This window comes from Caloenas nicobarica, chromosome 2 (assembly GCF_036013445.1).
Source record: "Caloenas nicobarica isolate bCalNic1 chromosome 2, bCalNic1.hap1, whole genome shotgun sequence".
Lineage (NCBI taxonomy): Eukaryota > Metazoa > Chordata > Aves > Columbiformes > Columbidae > Caloenas > Caloenas nicobarica.
This window is the reverse complement of record NC_088246.1, coordinates 130,138,580-130,155,576: the sequence shown is the minus strand read 5'-3', so window position 1 is coordinate 130,155,576 and position 16,997 is coordinate 130,138,580. Positions and strand designations below refer to the sequence as shown.

At 41.7% G+C, this 16,997-nt stretch overlaps 1 protein-coding gene across 8 annotated transcripts in view; it reads right to left on the bottom strand.

The window, feature by feature from the left end:
- SULF1 (sulfatase 1) overlaps window positions 1-16,997 on the bottom strand; it is a 123,258-nt gene that overhangs the window by 46,156 nt on the left and 60,105 nt on the right. For 7 of the 8 annotated variants that reach the window (XM_065628534.1, XM_065628533.1, XM_065628532.1 and 4 more), the window contains 2 exons: window positions 12,139-12,378; window positions 338-489 (listed from right to left, as the gene is read on the bottom strand). In XM_065628534.1, the coding sequence (XP_065484606.1) occupies window positions 338-489; window positions 12,139-12,378 (392 nt within the window). Of the gene's footprint in view, window positions 1-337; window positions 490-12,138; window positions 12,379-16,997 lie in introns of those variants that run through there. The other variant, XM_065628537.1, reaches the window with a different exon arrangement.

Sequence of the window (16,997 nt, the reverse complement as noted above, 5' to 3'; positions counted from 1 at the left end):
CACCCAACTAACTTTAAAGTTTGGCAGCATAAAGGTCAGAAGTATTTTGGGGAATGGCCTTTATGTACTACTTGCTTCTGCCACCGAACCATCCCTTTCTAGCAGAGTGAGAGGGAGGGAGGAATCACCAGGCCGCACTGAAGAGCCCTTGGAAACTTTCTTCCACTGAGTGATTAATATTCTTACGCAGAAATTGATCTGCAATGCTCTGGAGAGAAAATGACACCTCCATTTCTTGGTTGTAGTTGGTTAATTAATTAATTATCTGATTAATTAATTATCTGAAAATGATTTTTGTATGGATTAATGATGCAGCATTTATGTGTCTGGAAAATACCTTTGCATAATCAAATCCATGCTTCTCTTTGTTACCATTGCGAGAAATGGTGTAATTATAGAAGCGAGAGTTCTTCACTAATCCAACCCACTCTCTCCACCCAGGAGGGATGTAGCTGCCATTGTATTCATTGAGGTATTTCCCAAAAAAAGCTGTAAAGGTAAAAAAAAAAAAAAAAAGAACATACACACACATGAAGCTTTGCAATCCAAGCCTTTTAGTCTGAGTCAAAAGCATGCATGAATGAAGACAAAATGTGTTAGAATGAGTCAGAAATTAAAATAAGTTATTTCCAGAGGTTTTGTGAAAGTTGAAAGCCTTTGTGACTTTAAGTTTTCTTCTTAATTATTTAGAATCTAGTGCTCACTTTTTTTTTTCCTTTTTTTCAGAATGAGTGTGTTTCTCTTGGTTTCCACTTGAAAACAGAATAAAAACACTCCCCAGAGGAAACATCTGAGAAGCACCTTGTGGTTTTAAGCAAGTCCTGTGATATTTTGGAGATTGGCTCCTGACTTTTGAAAGTTTGGGCTTGGCAACCTGACTGTGTCTGCTGGTTAGATAAAAGGTCTGGGAAGTCCAGATCTCCATCCCACAGGGCCAAGTTTGGGTAGAGCAAGAGGGAATCCTTGTCCTGCTTTGCTACTACAGCTTCTCTAAGGTGAAACTAAAGGAGAGACAAAGACCTGGAGGTCAACTACCTCTACCTGGCCTGCCAAACTAAGTGTATTTTTTTCCATTCGCTCCAGGTGACGAGTCAGAACCCACTCAGACTGAAACTTTCAGCCTTTGCTGTCAGGCCCAGGAGGGTTTGCAGGTTCTCGTGCCAATTCCTCTGCACGGAAGTAAAATGAAAAACAATCTCACAATGCAGCGAGCTCCCAGCTACCCGGGAGTTTTGAATTGCTTGTGCCAAAGATAAACAGACACCAAAAGCTGGCCAAATGTCTTTGGGAGGGCAAATTAATGCTGGCATGGCACTCTGGTACATGCAGCCATGTTGCTTCTAGGGACAGATGGAAGCTCTTTAGCTGCTTGTGTATGGTCTTTGGCCTGGATAAAAACATCGGTTTTGGATGGCTCTGCCCTGCTTTTCCACTGCCTGGGAAGTGCAGTGACCAAACACCTCACTGGGCCTGCAACTTGGATTTTTAGGCATTTGTTAGCTCCGGTTCAGCCCCAGCAAGTTATTGAGGTATCTGAGTAACTTCACTATTTGCATTTTTAATTTTCTTGAGGTTTACAAGCCCTTGGAGGGTCACCTGCGCCAGCATGTCTGCCGCCCGTGTCCCCAGCAGCCAGCACAAAGCTACTCCCACTGCTCACAAAATGAGACACCCCCGAAGAGGAAAGACAGAGTCATCTCCCTTTCCAAGGACAGAGCTCCTCTGGGCAACAGCTGTCCACCTCACTGCACCTGCTGGTGGTGAGCAGCCCCTGCCCTCACTGCCAGCCCAGCTCCTCCAGCCAGGCCTGCCCACAGAGAGCTGCTGCCCAGCACCATTGCCTCAGCTGGGCTTCGGGACACACGTCAAACCCCCACACTTGTTTCCTACTAGGAAATGAAGTCACTTTGGAAAACCTCACATTCAACCTAGACACATTCAATCTAACCGAAAAAAAAGCACATTTGTGGAAGGGCATAAATAATTCAGATCTGATTGATGTGGGCATGGTGAACTTCCTGGGAAAACTGGTGGAAAAAATCAAAATGTTCATAATTAAGACTTGTCTGAGGCAACATAAATATGGTGCAATCAAATCATATAATTGCCAAATGTCACTAACCAGAGGTTAGTCATACATAATGTTGCTTTCCTATACCATGTGGAATGTGACATATAAACAAATCCTACAGACACTAGATCAGGCTTCCAGCTCTTCCTCCCACAGCCACCAAGAAAGCAACCCAGATTCTCTTATTTTTTCCTCCCAGGGCCAAACAGAAGTTAAGAAGCTTGAGGTGCAGAAGGGGACCATGGGGAGGGAATAAATGCTCAGCACCACTGCCTCCTGGAATGTACACCACACCTCTTCTCTAAGGCAGCCAAACTGTGTTAAACTCTCAGACAGTCAGATGTCCAGGGAAAGTGTAAGGGTAAAGGCTGAAATACTGTGGGAAGTGAAGCCAAGGAAAGAGAAGAAGTGGAAGAGAAGTCAGAGAGAGACAACAGCGAAGAAAAGTATGGGAGAGTGATGTGACTGAAAGGAAGCATTACTGAGCCAAGCAAAATCAAGGACAGTCTGTGGTTACAGGGGAGATCTGAGGTCAGTCCTCCTGAATGCCATCCCAGATCCACCAGCAGCTACTGCGTGACCTTGGGCAACATCTGCGTGCTACACTCATCTGTAAAGGACTTCACTGCCAACCTGCCTCCCACAAAGATCAGAGGCTTCCAAGCTATGAAATGGAAGTTATGGCAATTTATCATGTAGGATGGTTTGATAGCCCCACCTATAATTAAGATTGACTAATACTGAGACCTGAACTCTGCTATTCACGGTCTTGCCAAACTTCAATCATTAGGGATGATAGTTTCTATCTGACTCAGGCTGCGTTTTACTCTATGGAATATTTTAGCCAAACAGTTCAGCATTTTCCAAGGAAAAGGCTAGGGAAAAATAAATGCATTTGCCCATTTAAAAATCATTGGCAAGCTTTACTCTAAGAGGTTCTAGTGTTTGTAGGTTTTGAGGTAGTACATTTGTAAATAACAGAGGTGGCTATGAAAATCTGACTCAAAATGGCCAAGAAGAAGAATTTCTGGAATCCATGCCTCAGTCTTTGCTACAAGGAGCCTAGGGAAAAGGAACTTCTCTAACGCTCTGAAAAACTGTAGCGCATAGATGATCAGGAAAGACTTACTACAGCTTCTCAGTTTAATGTCACCATAGGGCGTTCCTTTATGGACCTGAGAAAGCCCCTAGGGTTTCAGTTTGGCACTAGAACAAAGAACATTCAGCTTCTTTTTCTCTTTCTCTCCTCTCGCTTTTGATATTCAGGCATTACCTGAAAGAAAGCCACTAGCATAAAATGCAGAGAAGAAATGACCTGGGGCATAAGGATGAGAAAAGAGAAACTGAATTTAGAAAAGGAAAGGGAGGCTTGGAGCTGGCAGGGGCCAGTTCATCTTGGAATTTCCTTGCTTTAGATTGCTTAATTTTCTAGCTTTAATAATGTTTTGTTAGCTCCCTCTTGGCCCCCTGAACCCCATATTTCAGTGCATGTTATGAGACTTTGGATTGACAGCCTGAACCATTCACCTTTCTGTTGGCAATGATTTAGTGTTTTATCATAAAAATAATCTCAGAGCTGTCAAGTTTTAAGCAGCTCCTTGAGTGACAGTTTGCAGAAATAGATGTTTCCCCCTGTTGTAGAATACAATTCTCATGTCAAATGTATAGCGAAGCCCTGAATACTAGTAGAAACAGCAGTAGCCATGATAATGGATTGCATTTGCCAAACTGCAGTAACCAAGAGTGGTTTGTTGGTCAAAAGCGCAGGAGGATATGAGTAATTAGACACATGAAGGGAAAAGACAGGCTTTTACTGAAACACAAGAGTTCAGTCCCTTCACCGGGGGGTTTTCTGAGTACCACTCAGTATAAGATAGGGCAAGTGAGTCAGAGCTGGTGCCCAGCGCCAGTAGTTAGTGTCTGGCTCTTCACGCTCTGAATGAAGACAAGTGCCAGAGTAAAATGAAAGCACAGTAGTGTCCATGGGGCCAAATAATAATCAGATAGTAATCAAGACAGGTGTCCTTGTTGGTTTTTGTTAATCAGATGATCGTAAGCAATTAAAGCACCATGAGACATGCCACAGAGCTGCCCGGGAGCTGACATTGACATGATGTACTCGGTCTTCACATGCTTGGCTTGTAGAGTCAACACACACCCTTAACCAAGTTCGAGCCTGACACTTGCTGAATCGCCCAAGTCTGAGTACTGACTGGGAACGCTCAGCTTTAGAAGCCGCTTGCGCTCAGCAGTGACAGGGTTTAGGAAGCCATTTCTGCTTGTAATTAATAAAATGGAGATTATGACTCAATGGGTAAAAGCCTCATTAAAAAGTAATGCCATTTCAAGGGACATCTTTTCATTATTGCATGTAATAGCCCCCACAGGGATAACAGGAAAGATAAATGCTGATTTTTGCATTTTAATAAGACAGTTTTTATCTGCATTCTGGCAGTTTTGCTAACTGTTCCCTGGACACATTGTTATTTTTTAATCACATGTAGAGTAGCTTAGTATATCAGAATAATTGCATTCTGTGTATGTTCAATTAAGTTTACGCAAACAACACCACATGGCATGGTGAACAGTTATACGGATACCTATGTGTCTCAGGAGTGGATGCAGGATATACATGTTGGTACCTAACATGAATAGATGCCTTAATACAGGTTTTTGTTTTCCCCTTAGGAATTAGCTAATGAGTCTTGAATGGGACCAAGAGATTGAGGGGGCTGCAAAGGGTGCAAGACAAGGAAAATTTGGCCCAGAGGATGTCTGGATGTTGAAGACAGGATATTTATAGCTGAATGTGATTTGAATTCTCATAATTCCCAGTATTCTTTTCCCCAGTATTTTTTACAAGCATTTATGACTAACGTTTATAGTATTACACAATAGAATTAGTCTCCTAACTCCTGTCAGCATTAATGGATTAGTGTACAGGTGAACTGGGCTACATTTACTGGCGAGACATCTCTGCACTTCCAAGGATCAAAGGACGTATATTATGTTCCACGCCCTTGTTATTTGTTGAGGCTTATGAGAATGTTTCCGATTTAAAACAAACCCAAACCTTTAAAAAGGCATGCTGCAGTAAGGTTTAGTCACCGTGACCCAGACAAGAGCTTTAAGTAGACAGCCCACTTCCTTTAACAAAGTCAGGAAACCATTTACAGGAGCCGTGAAGCACTGTTTATATGACATTTCAGGGCTGACACACAGTGAATCTGTGCTTCTGGGGACAGAGCCCAGCAAAACTGCAACTTCCGGATTATTCCAGTAAATTCCTCCTTGCTTTCTTCCCATTATGCAAGTGGTAGATTCAAACCCGAGAAGTCTGATTTTTCCTTTCTGTTGAAAAATTACAGAGGTTAAGTGTATCACGTCATTAAAGTGCAGAAAGCCAGGTCAGTGTGCCAGCTCTGCCTAGGAAATAAAATACGCACTGTCTTAAAAATGTGGTGAGGAAACTGAGGCACCAAGAGGTTAACCTTCAACCAGACCTAAGTCACGCAGGAAGCCTGTGGCATTGCCAAGAATATTGTTCAGATTTCACAGTTTCCAGTCTTGTAACTTAACCACAGCAGAAAAACCTCAGGTTTTCTACTTCTTCTCCAGCTTTGTGGGTCTTTCCCAGCTGCTGCCAGGTTTACCATTGCAACCAAAAAGAGCATTAAAGATTTTATAACTCAGCAGTTGCGAAAGGCATTAGCCTATAACTTGATATAGCAATCGTTAGCCTGGGTGATGTCTTTAACAAAGCCTGCATTATGGGCCAAGCTGGTAGCACTTTCCGATATTGATGTTGTCTGACACTTCTCATTATAATACCCTGTTTTCAGTCGCTTATAACTTTCTCATATTTGGACTGAAATTTTCCACACTGGATGTCTGCCTCAGGCTGAATTCTTTGAAACTTCTTAGCCCGAACAGTAGCCATCTTTGAGAACCGCAGTAATGGAAAAGGAATTACATCTAACATCTGAAAAAAATTATGTGAGCTTTCACATGATAGCACTTTCATGCTCTGCACTGCGAGCACTAACTCTGTCAAAGACATGATGGACTTTCTGTCAAGAAGGCATCTTTATCAACCTGGTGAAAACCTGTCCAAAGTTTGTTCAGTTTTGAAAAAAACCCTACAGTTTGCATGTGCTGGAAATCTGGGCACCTCAGGACTTTATTCCCTGTCCACCTGTGAGTGGTGTCTGTAGGTGGGAGAAAGTTAATTGAAATGCAGAGGCCAGGAGGTGACCAGATAAGGACAAGCAGTTTGGGGAATGGCAGGAGATCCGGCAAAGCTGCTGAGAGCAGGGGGAAAGAAGTGGGGATTTGGGGCCCAGGACTGTCAATGTCAACCAAGAAACTGGACAGTGAGTGCAGAAAGGAGAAAAAAGCTGACTGACAAGGCAAGGGGCTGGGAGAAGCAGAATTTTTGATCAGGGTGGGAGAGGAGATTGCTAATGGTAAGCAGTGGGAACAGGACATGTCTGTCAAGGATTTGCTGGACCCAGGAGGGGAGAAGAGTGAGAATGACTTGAGGACAGAGAGGCAGGGGGACCAGGCTCAGAGCAGAGGCTGAGGTGAGGTCTTGCAGAGCCAGAAAACTGGGATGAGAAAACTGAAGAGTGGAGACTGCTCCACCTAAGGGGTTTGGATGAAGGGATCCAGAAGTGCTTTTGGACCGTGGGGAGGACACAACAATGCCTGAAAGGACTCCTGAGTCTCACTGGTACCTTCCTTTCAGCAGCCATCTGAAAACCTGTAGTTGCACAGACAATGTTCTACCCAGCTTTTACTAAATGAAACACTTGAATGCATAAACTTGCTAAAAATCTTTTAGTGTATGGTTTTCTGTGCAATATTGAATAGCATAGAATTCTGTTTTTAAGCGTAAGTAGGCAGACATTCTGTGGTTTTTGATGAGATCCTGGATAGAATCCAAAAAGCTTCACTTCATATGATACCATGGAACTAGAAAATCCTGCATATTATAATTTTCAGCTTTTTCCATCTTCTAGATTTCACTTTTTGTGGTCTATTTGAATATATTCAGCGTACTCATTTTTATTTACACATTCTTAGTTTGACTGAAACTGCAATTTAGTCTGAAAAGTGAGGCATATTTTTAATTATTTAAAATATTTACAAGTTACATTATGTTTGATGCTCCCCAGCCTCTTTCATACCAATTAAGAAAGAACCTGACAGCTTGGATATCTCTCTCTCTCTCTCTTTCTTTATTTTAATTTAGAAACATTCTGAAAACTGAAAACCACGAGTCATTCCCTGCACACTCATTCCCACCCCTGTATCATATTCTGCCACCCTCTCTGTTTTGAAAGGGTGCATGAGGCAGGATACAAATTAAGTCACTGAAATGATGCAGATTAAAAATAGGGTGTGCTGGCAGTGAATTGTACTGTAAGGCTGTGAACAGGAAACTCACTGGTTTTGCCTCCAGAGGAAACATGTTGTCTGCCCGCTGTTGCAGGAGACAAAGCTTTCGCACCCTCTATGAAAGATTAACTTGTCTCTGTGTGTTGGAAGGGAATGGCGCACAGTTTAAATACTCCTTAGCTTTCGGTCTCCTGTCATCTCAGCATTTTATTAGTCCTTTGGTCACTACACTAAGAAACGTAACTGGCAGTGACAGATGTCAACTGACATGCGTCAGAGGCTGATGTGAACTGTTGAACATATTAACTAGATGTCAAGCTAGTGACCATCTCTGTTCATCACTACACAGAGGTCTGTGACTAATGTCAAAACATGCCAGACAGTGACAACTTGATGTCCAGTCACTTCCTGAGTTTTGAATTTTATAAATGCAAACATTTAGAAATTAACGTTCGATTTGCTTAACTTTACTGTGTTACAGTTTTTGTCCCGTGAGAGTCTGACAGTGCCATCAGGACACTTGCATGCATGAATCCTGAATATTATTCTGATCACTTGATACTTCTGAGCAAGAAACAAAATATTGGGAAACACATCTTCCCAAAGACAATTTTAAAAAAATGTAAGCAAATAACTGCCTAATTTGGTGATCTCTTCTTTCGAGTGGAACTCCATATGGAGAGAGTTTCGCATGCTGCTGTGAGGCTGTCAGTGGTCGCTGAGCCAGGACAGACTCCTGTTCTCTCCTGCACAGTTACTCTCGCTGTGAAGGGCTGAGAGGAGTGAAGATTAGAAGGTAACTATTTTTTAAAGTAATACTAAGCCAAGAGGGCTTTGAATGCATACACATGTTAAGTCAGGGTGAGAATCTTAAACTTACATTTCTCTTCATATTTGCAAAGGGATGAAACTTCATTCGGCAAAAATGTAAAATTCCACAGTATACAATGTGTGACACACTATTTAACAATAAAATGACTTCTGCATTGATGTCTCCTGGATATTGGTGGTGCTGCTGTTACAGCTCTCTGTTCTAAAATACTAAGATAATGCTTGGCTACTGCTCGGTTCTTAAATTGTAGCACAATCTTCCTTTCCTACTGGAGGAAGCCAGGGTTGGGGTAGCACACTTCTGGAGTTTTGTTTTGTGTTTGTAGATTAATGGCAGTGTGAACTGACAACACCGAAGGGCACATCTGAGAGGGAAGGCTATGTACTGTAGGGCTGGGACAAAAGAGTAGAAGGTAAAGAAAGTAATGGACTTGAACAGTGCTGCAGGGAGGACTGAAAGAACAGCAACTAAGCAGCCAATACTTTGGAAAGCACAAAGCAAAACCTCTAACTCCAGCATCTAATAATCTTACAAATAAAATTTCTGCATCCAAATAGCTGAAGATATGTCTACTGACATTAAAAACTACAAGATGAATGAAAACTTTTCAGCCTTTTCTCACAATTTCCACAGAATTTGAGTGATTACAGAATGACCCTTTTTCCTCCTCAGTATGAGCAGCTGGAGCCTATGTAATTAAAACAAATATCGCATTTCTCTGAAGCTCTCCAGAGTAGCTTTGTTTTCTCTTTCTACCTGTTTAGTGTGTCTTCCCCACTATTTTCTACAAATTCTAGTTTAATATTACCAATTTTGTGGACTTTCAGCAATGGGGAAGCTATCTACTTGACTCATTGCTGCATTAGCATACAGCTTGTGAGTAAGAGAAACTGTAAACATTGAAACATCCTTAATTGTTTGGGGATTTTTTAATTTAATGATAATTAGAAGCAAAAGTGACTTTGGTTTGGCAGTGTTGTTTCTGAATACTGTCTGCCTTGCCAGCATCCAGCACAGTTCCTGCCCATGATTTAGCACTGGTGTATAATCTTCAAAAAGGGATGTTTCCATGAAATGCAACATTGCCATTAGGTCACATCAGGGGAGAATAGGAGTAGAAGAGTAAAGCAGAAAAAGGAAAGAAAAAAACATTCTGTTCTTTGCCAGGTTTCCCAAGTGGCCTGTAATTAAGACTGCAGTTTATCAGAGCACATTTCAGACCTCTCTTTAAATGGCCTGCTGTGCTTGCGTGGATTTCTCATGGCTTCAGCAGGACTCCCCTCATAAGCAGCCTCCCACATGCGATCAATTGCAATATAGAGGGTTTAGTTATTACTGTGGCAGGTTTAGACAGCAGATGCTTTATAGATGTCAGAAACTACTCGGAGTGAACAGAATTAAGGGCATTATATAAACATTCCCCCACCCGCTTATTTCCACCAGCTTATATAATAATTCGATCCAATGCAAAAAGTGAGAGCTATATCCTCATAATTTTGGACAGAGAACCAGGTTGGAGGTTTTGGACATTGCCTTAGCAGGACCAGTCCCTTATCAGGTCCACCACTTGGGTCACTCACTTCTTTTTCTCTGCCTCAGTTTCCCATTGAGGAGGACACTAATTTCCTCTCAAAACGTGTAGAAACACACTGGGTAAATACCCACAGTGTCTGCAATATCAGCAGAGTCACAACTAACCTCTGTGGCATGTGGCCACTCTCTCTTCTCAGTTTCCTATTTTTAACTCCCAATTATTCTTGACTCCCAGGTATTCTTGAGGCATTACAATTTTACTAAACTTTCTAGCTGTGAAGTGTAGATTATTAGTTAGTTAGTGGAATTTTGATGACTTTTTAATGAGGCAATACTGTCCTTGAAAAATTTATTATAAGCTCTGCTGTTAATTAATCTGCCACTTCAAAAAATAACTGTGGGGTAATTAGAAGGTAGGCTCATCTTACAAGGAGTGAATGGATAACTTCTTTAGCGCCATATTATTATAGGGTCAAATAATTACCTTGGTCAGAATTGGACTTTCATACAAGTATTTTCATTTGTTTCCATTTCCTTTTACTCCTTCCTGCCTGTGGTTAGAACTCAGCTACCATGACAGTGTTGGGACTGGTTTTCTTTCTGCCTGCCTTTGGAAAGGGTTTTTTTCCTTGTCTTTTTCTTTTGTCCCCTTTTTCTTTCCCATTTAATAGGGCCAAATCTGCATTTAGTAGACATCTCCATGTGCCTTCATGATACACGACAGTGCAGAAGATGCACCCAAAGCAGAGTGTTTACTCCCAGACGGGCAGACCGGGCTAGTGACAGAGCTGTTCAGTTTATGCAGGAGGCATTTGTTTAGTTGTGCAAGTACTAGATTAGAAATCAATAAGAGTAAATTTTTTAAGAACAGGAAAGCCAGGTCCTACACGAAGCAGCCATCAAACAAGCAGAAAGGATTTCTGAGACATAAGCCATGAGAGAACGCTTATATTTTAGGGTGAATACAGCACCTTGTCCAGAAGTGAATGTCAGTTCTCTCTCCCCTCTTTTTCTCCACCAAAGCCTCGACACTGACCCTTACTCAGGTTTAGCAGCACTGTACTCAGATGGCAACTTCACTGAAAACAGCTTAATAGAGACTGAAGTACTATTCAGTGCATATGTCAGGGCAAACACCAGGTCCAAAGAAGTTAAATATTTGTCTGTTTTTGCTTTTTTACACAGAATGCAGAATGTCTCCAGAACTACAGATGTAGAGAGACAGAAGAAAAAATAGTCAGCTGTCTGTGTGATCAAAAAAAGATGGCAAACAAGCAGATAAATTTAAAGCTTTGGATATAGCAGCATTAAGAGAATTAGGAGAAGCTGAGACCCTGAAGACATTTCCCTGCTATATGTTTTGAAAGCAATCCATTCTTGTGCCTAAACCCCTGGTAGAGACAAATTTCTTTGCTGCCAATTATATTGTAAGGAACGCAGCTGGCACCGAGATCTGTGTCTCATTGGTTCTGTAAAGGAGAGTCTTTGTAGTCGAACGACACTTCTGGACAAATTGCACCCTGATGACCTTGCACAACTCCTGTACCTTGCGAAGGGGAAGTCAGGCTGGAGCCTAACGTGTCTACAGCTTGAATCTTAGGGGATAGGTGATGCAGAAATGAATCAGGTTTTACATCAGCCTGAAGCATAGATGAGAGGAATAAGAAGAGCTCTTTGTAGACAGGAAAGGGATCTCCTGACTGCGGAAAACCACCAGGAATTTACAAGAAAACTAGCAAATCTTATTGGTGTACAGCAGAACAATCCTTCTTAAAGGCATGTTTCTACTCCTTTTCAGAAAATGCAAATGAAATATCGCCCCATGGCAAAGTTTAAATTATACCATTCACGTTGTTTCACTCCCATGACAGGCACTTGGCTCCTGTGAGGTCTCTGGCACCAGTCCCCCGCCTGGCCCTGACATCTTCTTCCACAACTGTTAGCAGCTGTCCACAAGCAGGCCGTAATACTGACCATAATCACGGCTGGAACTGCCAGTTCGGACCCATAATGCCACTAAAATGAGCCTCTTTTGCACTAGGTATAACTGCCCAACAGCTCATTTCCCACCTGGGACATTCAAATGTGAAAATATGCTGCTCCATTACAAGTGAGTTTCTTTATGTGGCCGTTAGCTGCGGATCTGGACCAGCAAGCAGTCCTACCCTCCCACTTTGTAACACGACACCTCTGCTCTGTAAAGCCAATTTGGGACAATAGTCACTTCATTTTAGGCAGATCCAGTGCTGAATATCTGTCATCTTCACTTTAAACAAAGAACTACCGTTGATTTGTCTCTTACCTGTTCTATAGCCAGTGTTATTGAGATACACAGCGAAGGTACGTGGCTCGTGAGTAGCCTGCCATGAGGGAGAAGAGCAGTTTTCGTTGTTGGTGTATACGTTGTGGTTGTGCACATACTTCCCAGTCAGCATGGAGGAACGTGATGGGCAGCACATCGGGGTGGTCACAAATGCATTGATAAAAGAGGCCCCTCCATTCTCCATAATCCTTCTTGTTTTATTCATCACTTGCAAGGACCCTGTAATAAGAGGTACTGATCATCACCGTGCTGCAAAAATTAGTTAGAATATATTGGCTGTTGTTCTGCTGTTAAAAGTAAAGTATCGGTGATTAGCTTGCCTTTGGACATCAGTTTGTTCTGCTCTGTAGCTGAGGTAATTTTAGGAGAAAATATAAGTTGTTTATTATGTCACCCAAAATATTTTTCAAGATTCAACAAACACAGAGGGTTTCTGGTTTTTTGGTTTTTCTGTTGGTTGATTGGTTTTGTTTTGTAGGACAACACTATATTACTCAAACTGCATCCTTAGTCAATGTGCCAGTAAAATATGTAAAGTGCTGAGATTATCAATGGATTTGTTACAATTCTTTCCATTTTGTCAGATAATCAGAGAGAAAGAGTGAGAGAGAGGAAGCAAGTAAAGGAGGGAGTGAGAGATGGGAGGAGGAGAGAGAATTCAGTAACAGCTTTTCTAGAGGAAAGTTTCTGTGGACACAGGATCAGCATGTCTGGCTCGGATAGTAAAGCACCGTGCTCAAAATCAGTTTCTGGGGATAAATCTGTATGCAAAAAATATTGCCAAAATTCAGCATCTTTCTCAAGAAATTGCACTGATCCAGTTTCAAAAACAAAGACTTTTTTTCATCCTTCAAAACATCTTCATGAACAACAAAGTGAGACAGGCAGAGCTGGCAGATTTCTGATTGCAGAAAGACTGAGCAGCTCCTGGTAGGTTCTGTCAGTATTTACTGACAGCTGTCAAACTTTGCTCTTTCTGTTATTCGACAGAGCAGAGATGGAAGGGTGAGAGTGAACTGTGGATATGCCAGTATGTGCCCATGAAACAAGTCTGTGAATTATAATACTTGCACAATTTTGGTGGTAAAAAGAGGTTTCTGGAATTCTGCTTTTTTTTTTTTTTTTTTTTTTTTTTTTTTTAATTTGGTTGCAGGTTTAGATTTAAATCCATTGATTCCACTGATACAATAAGAGTTTTGCTTGGTGGTTTTGTTTGGGGCGCTTGAAAATCAAAGAAATGTTTCAAAACAATGGAAGACATGGCTATAAAACCACAAAACTGCCAAGCAGGCTCAACTTCAGGTGTAAGCAATAAAATCTTACAAATTAGCTTACTAGTTAAAGTTAAGCATGCTCAGTTTTGCTTCTGGGCTAAGGAGTCACTGCTGAATACAAAATCTTTTGCATCAAAATTATTTGGTTTAAAAAAGGAAGAGACAGGTAGCTTTTCATCTTTTCCTTGTACAGTGCCAATGTCTGTGTCTTTAAGGATACCTTTAATACCCTGCATATAAGTCACCATCAATTTGGACTCTTCCTTTTCACAGCTGTTCTTTTCTAAATGCAGAGCGTCTGAATTTTTGCTTTTCTGAACTCAATACAGATAAAATCCATGTGTTTAGAGAGATGAAGAAGTAGGAGAGTAACTGAGAGGTCCCTGAACAAAAAAAAGGTCTCCATTTGTATGAGTGGGAGCACGTCACTGAGTTGTTGAGTAAAAGTCAAGAGAAAGATCACCCTTGTTCTACATGTCTTTTTCTTAGACCCCAGGCTGGCTTTTTCTTTTTAGTATTTGTTTTGTTTTTGCCATATCTCTCCCGTTTTTGAAATGTCACTGTTTGTTATGGAGAGCTCAGCTATAAAAGGGCTTCGAGGTCCTCAGATGGAAAGTGCACCGTTCAGGTACGCAAATGCAGGGTAACAGCAGCAGAGCTGATGTGCACTTTCATGCCTCTATGCATTATAAATGAGGAGCTGTTAGAGCGCTTCCTCATTCCTCTTTTGGGTCAGCCCTCTGCTCTTGCAAACCTGCTTTTTGTAAGTTTTTCCTCCAGGTATGCACTTACTGACACTGATAATAGATTTAGCCACTCTGGAAATTCTGGAATAGGCACTTCAAAGCAGGCGAGACTTCCTCATTTGGAAAACAAAACATAAGTAGGAGATAAAACTTGCTGCTATAAGTTATAATACTTTGCTGTCTGTAGCTGTCACAGCAGCTTGTGCTTTTTACCATCTGGCCCACAGTCTTCAGGGCACATGTACTCAGGCACTGTCTGACAGCAGGACCCTCACGCTCTACGCAACCAGTTGGGGAGCACCTGAGGGGAACCAGATAACTGGGAACAGCCACTTTGGACACGGAAGTTAGCAAGTTTTGTCAGGCAAGAAATTCAGTGTCACTTCTCAGTCTATTCTCATATATCAAGAAATATGTTTCATAACCAAGGTTTTGTGACAAGACTTGAAGTTGCTATGGATTTTCATCCAGGTGTATCACAGGTGGGCAAGTCTACAAAGGGGTAGCTAGAGTCACCTTGTCTTTATATATGGTTGTATGCAAGACCCCAGGAAAGCAGTGGACTTTCTAAGATCTCAGCACATATCCCCATTTTTTCAGCTTATGTTTTTTAGTGGTTTAGTTCTAGTGGAGATGGAAAGCAAACCAGGCAAATTATGCCTGATGTGATGTATCCAGCTGATGCTGTGATCTCTTCACCGAGTGCTGCACTCAGTGGATGGTTTATATGGGTCTCACTGGGTGGTGCATTAGGCTGTAAACAATGGTACAGAAAAAAGTAATTGTCTCAAATGAATTTTTTACTCTTCTTTTTTTTTTTCTCCCAACCTTTTCCCACTTCTCTGACATCTCAAAGGCCTGTCTGTTAGAAGCACTGGAACTACCAATGTGTTCACTAATTTTGACTCTTTTCTGACATTGTGCAAGATATTATTTACAGTGAGGACTATAAGAGTGATTGGGGGGGGTCATTGTTTGAGGTACTGATGTGTGCAAGTGATAGAGAGTCTGGAGGACAGAGGAAGAGACTAAAGAGCGAGCAAAATTTGGAAATACCTGTACTCATGGCTGAACAGAGTACAGACCTGACCCCAGTGGGAGCTGAGGCCAGTGCCCCGAAGAGCATCAGCAGATTGTCTCCAGGAGGGGCATAGTTCTGGGCAGTTATGGGTTCTGGGAGCTTGTGCTTTGTCTTGAGCAAGATGTTCATTTGCCTCTGTGTTGGGCAGTTTTTTCTCTGCCCTCAGGATATTGGCAGGGGAAAGGAAGTGCACAGAGGCACAATTTATCCAGTCATTTCCCAGCTTCTGGGCCCAAATAATTGCCAAGTTTCTTTAAGAGCTGTGGGCCAGGCTGCTTCACACCACTTAAGTTGCCATCCACCAGCTGATCTGTAATATCCTTCCTCTGTAATACATTCCTCCCAGCATAAATAGGAATGGACTGAAGCTGTGGAGCAATTTGTGGGTTTCATCTGATAAGCTGAATAAGACAGCAGCTCTGCTGAACTTCTTTGCATTCAGAATGCAAAACTCAGGGGGATGGTGCAGATCAATAGGAAGATGTGCATACTCTTATGCTTTGAGCACTGACTAAATGCAAGCTCCCTGCCTCCTGCAAATTTTACTTTGGATAACTCCCCTGTATATCATTTGCACCCAGGCAGCTGAATATTTTGGTTCAATGCTTATACATGCTCTGGAGACAACTCCTTCCTGATTGAAGTCTACGACGTACCTTATATGCTCTTATGTTAAAGCATCCATTTAGAACAGCTTTTAGAAATGTTCATGCTAGGAATACAACAGCAAATAATCCATACTGAGAGACTACCCAGTTCTGTGATTTTTGGATACCAATGCCAAAGTTTTATTCTGTTTGTGGCAGAAAGTGTTACTTCACATTGACCTTTGGAAAATTTGAGATTTTTCTCAAGAATCACTGAAGGGTGAGGGGATAATTCACACATGGAAAACAGTCTGGCTTTACTTTTCAAATAAGCAGAATGATTTATTAGCAGAAGTGCAAATAATGCAGTATAGTAAGTCTTGGGGCTGAATCCTGTTTCCTGTGAAATGATCTATGAAAAGGGGAAACCTGTGTCTTCATTCAATGCAGAGGGAATGCACATGCATCCAGGCTATTGCTCAGCTGCCTGCTAATCAGAGCCAGAGTGCCCTGCAAACTGGCAAGGCAGAGCAGCTTTCAAAGAGAGGAGCTCCACAACAAGAACAAAGTGGCTTCACACATCCTTCCTCCTCTTTCACCACTTGCAAACCCTCTTGCAAGACTGAAGACAGCAAGTTGGTAACTTCATCCAGAGACATGTGTCTGCTGACCTACCTTCCCCAGTGCCCTGGAGAAAGTAGGCTCTTGCAGACCACAAAAAGGAAGATATGCCTTGACCCTTTAAACAAAATTTTCAGAATGACTCTATCAAGAAGAAATGCATTGCTACTGTAATAGCGGTATTTTAGGCCAAAAAATAAAGATGGAAACAGCCATTCATTATGCAACATGGCTAAAGAAAGCAGACGTTTGAAAGAGTGAGGAATAAAAAAGATAAGATGTGCTCAGGTCTAAAGGCCCAGTCTTGGAGCTCTGCTGCATAAAAGTACTAACTCTCAGTCACAAAATGCACTTTATTAATAATGTTCTCAGAATCCTGAAGGAGTGTGCGAATTATTATTGCATCATGACAAATATAAAAATGCCAGCAACTAAATAACTGCTTTTAGATCTAGATCACTTTTTGTCTACAACTTTTTGGCTGAAAGCATGTGATCTTAGAAAAAATGAATTACTTTGTTACAAGTTT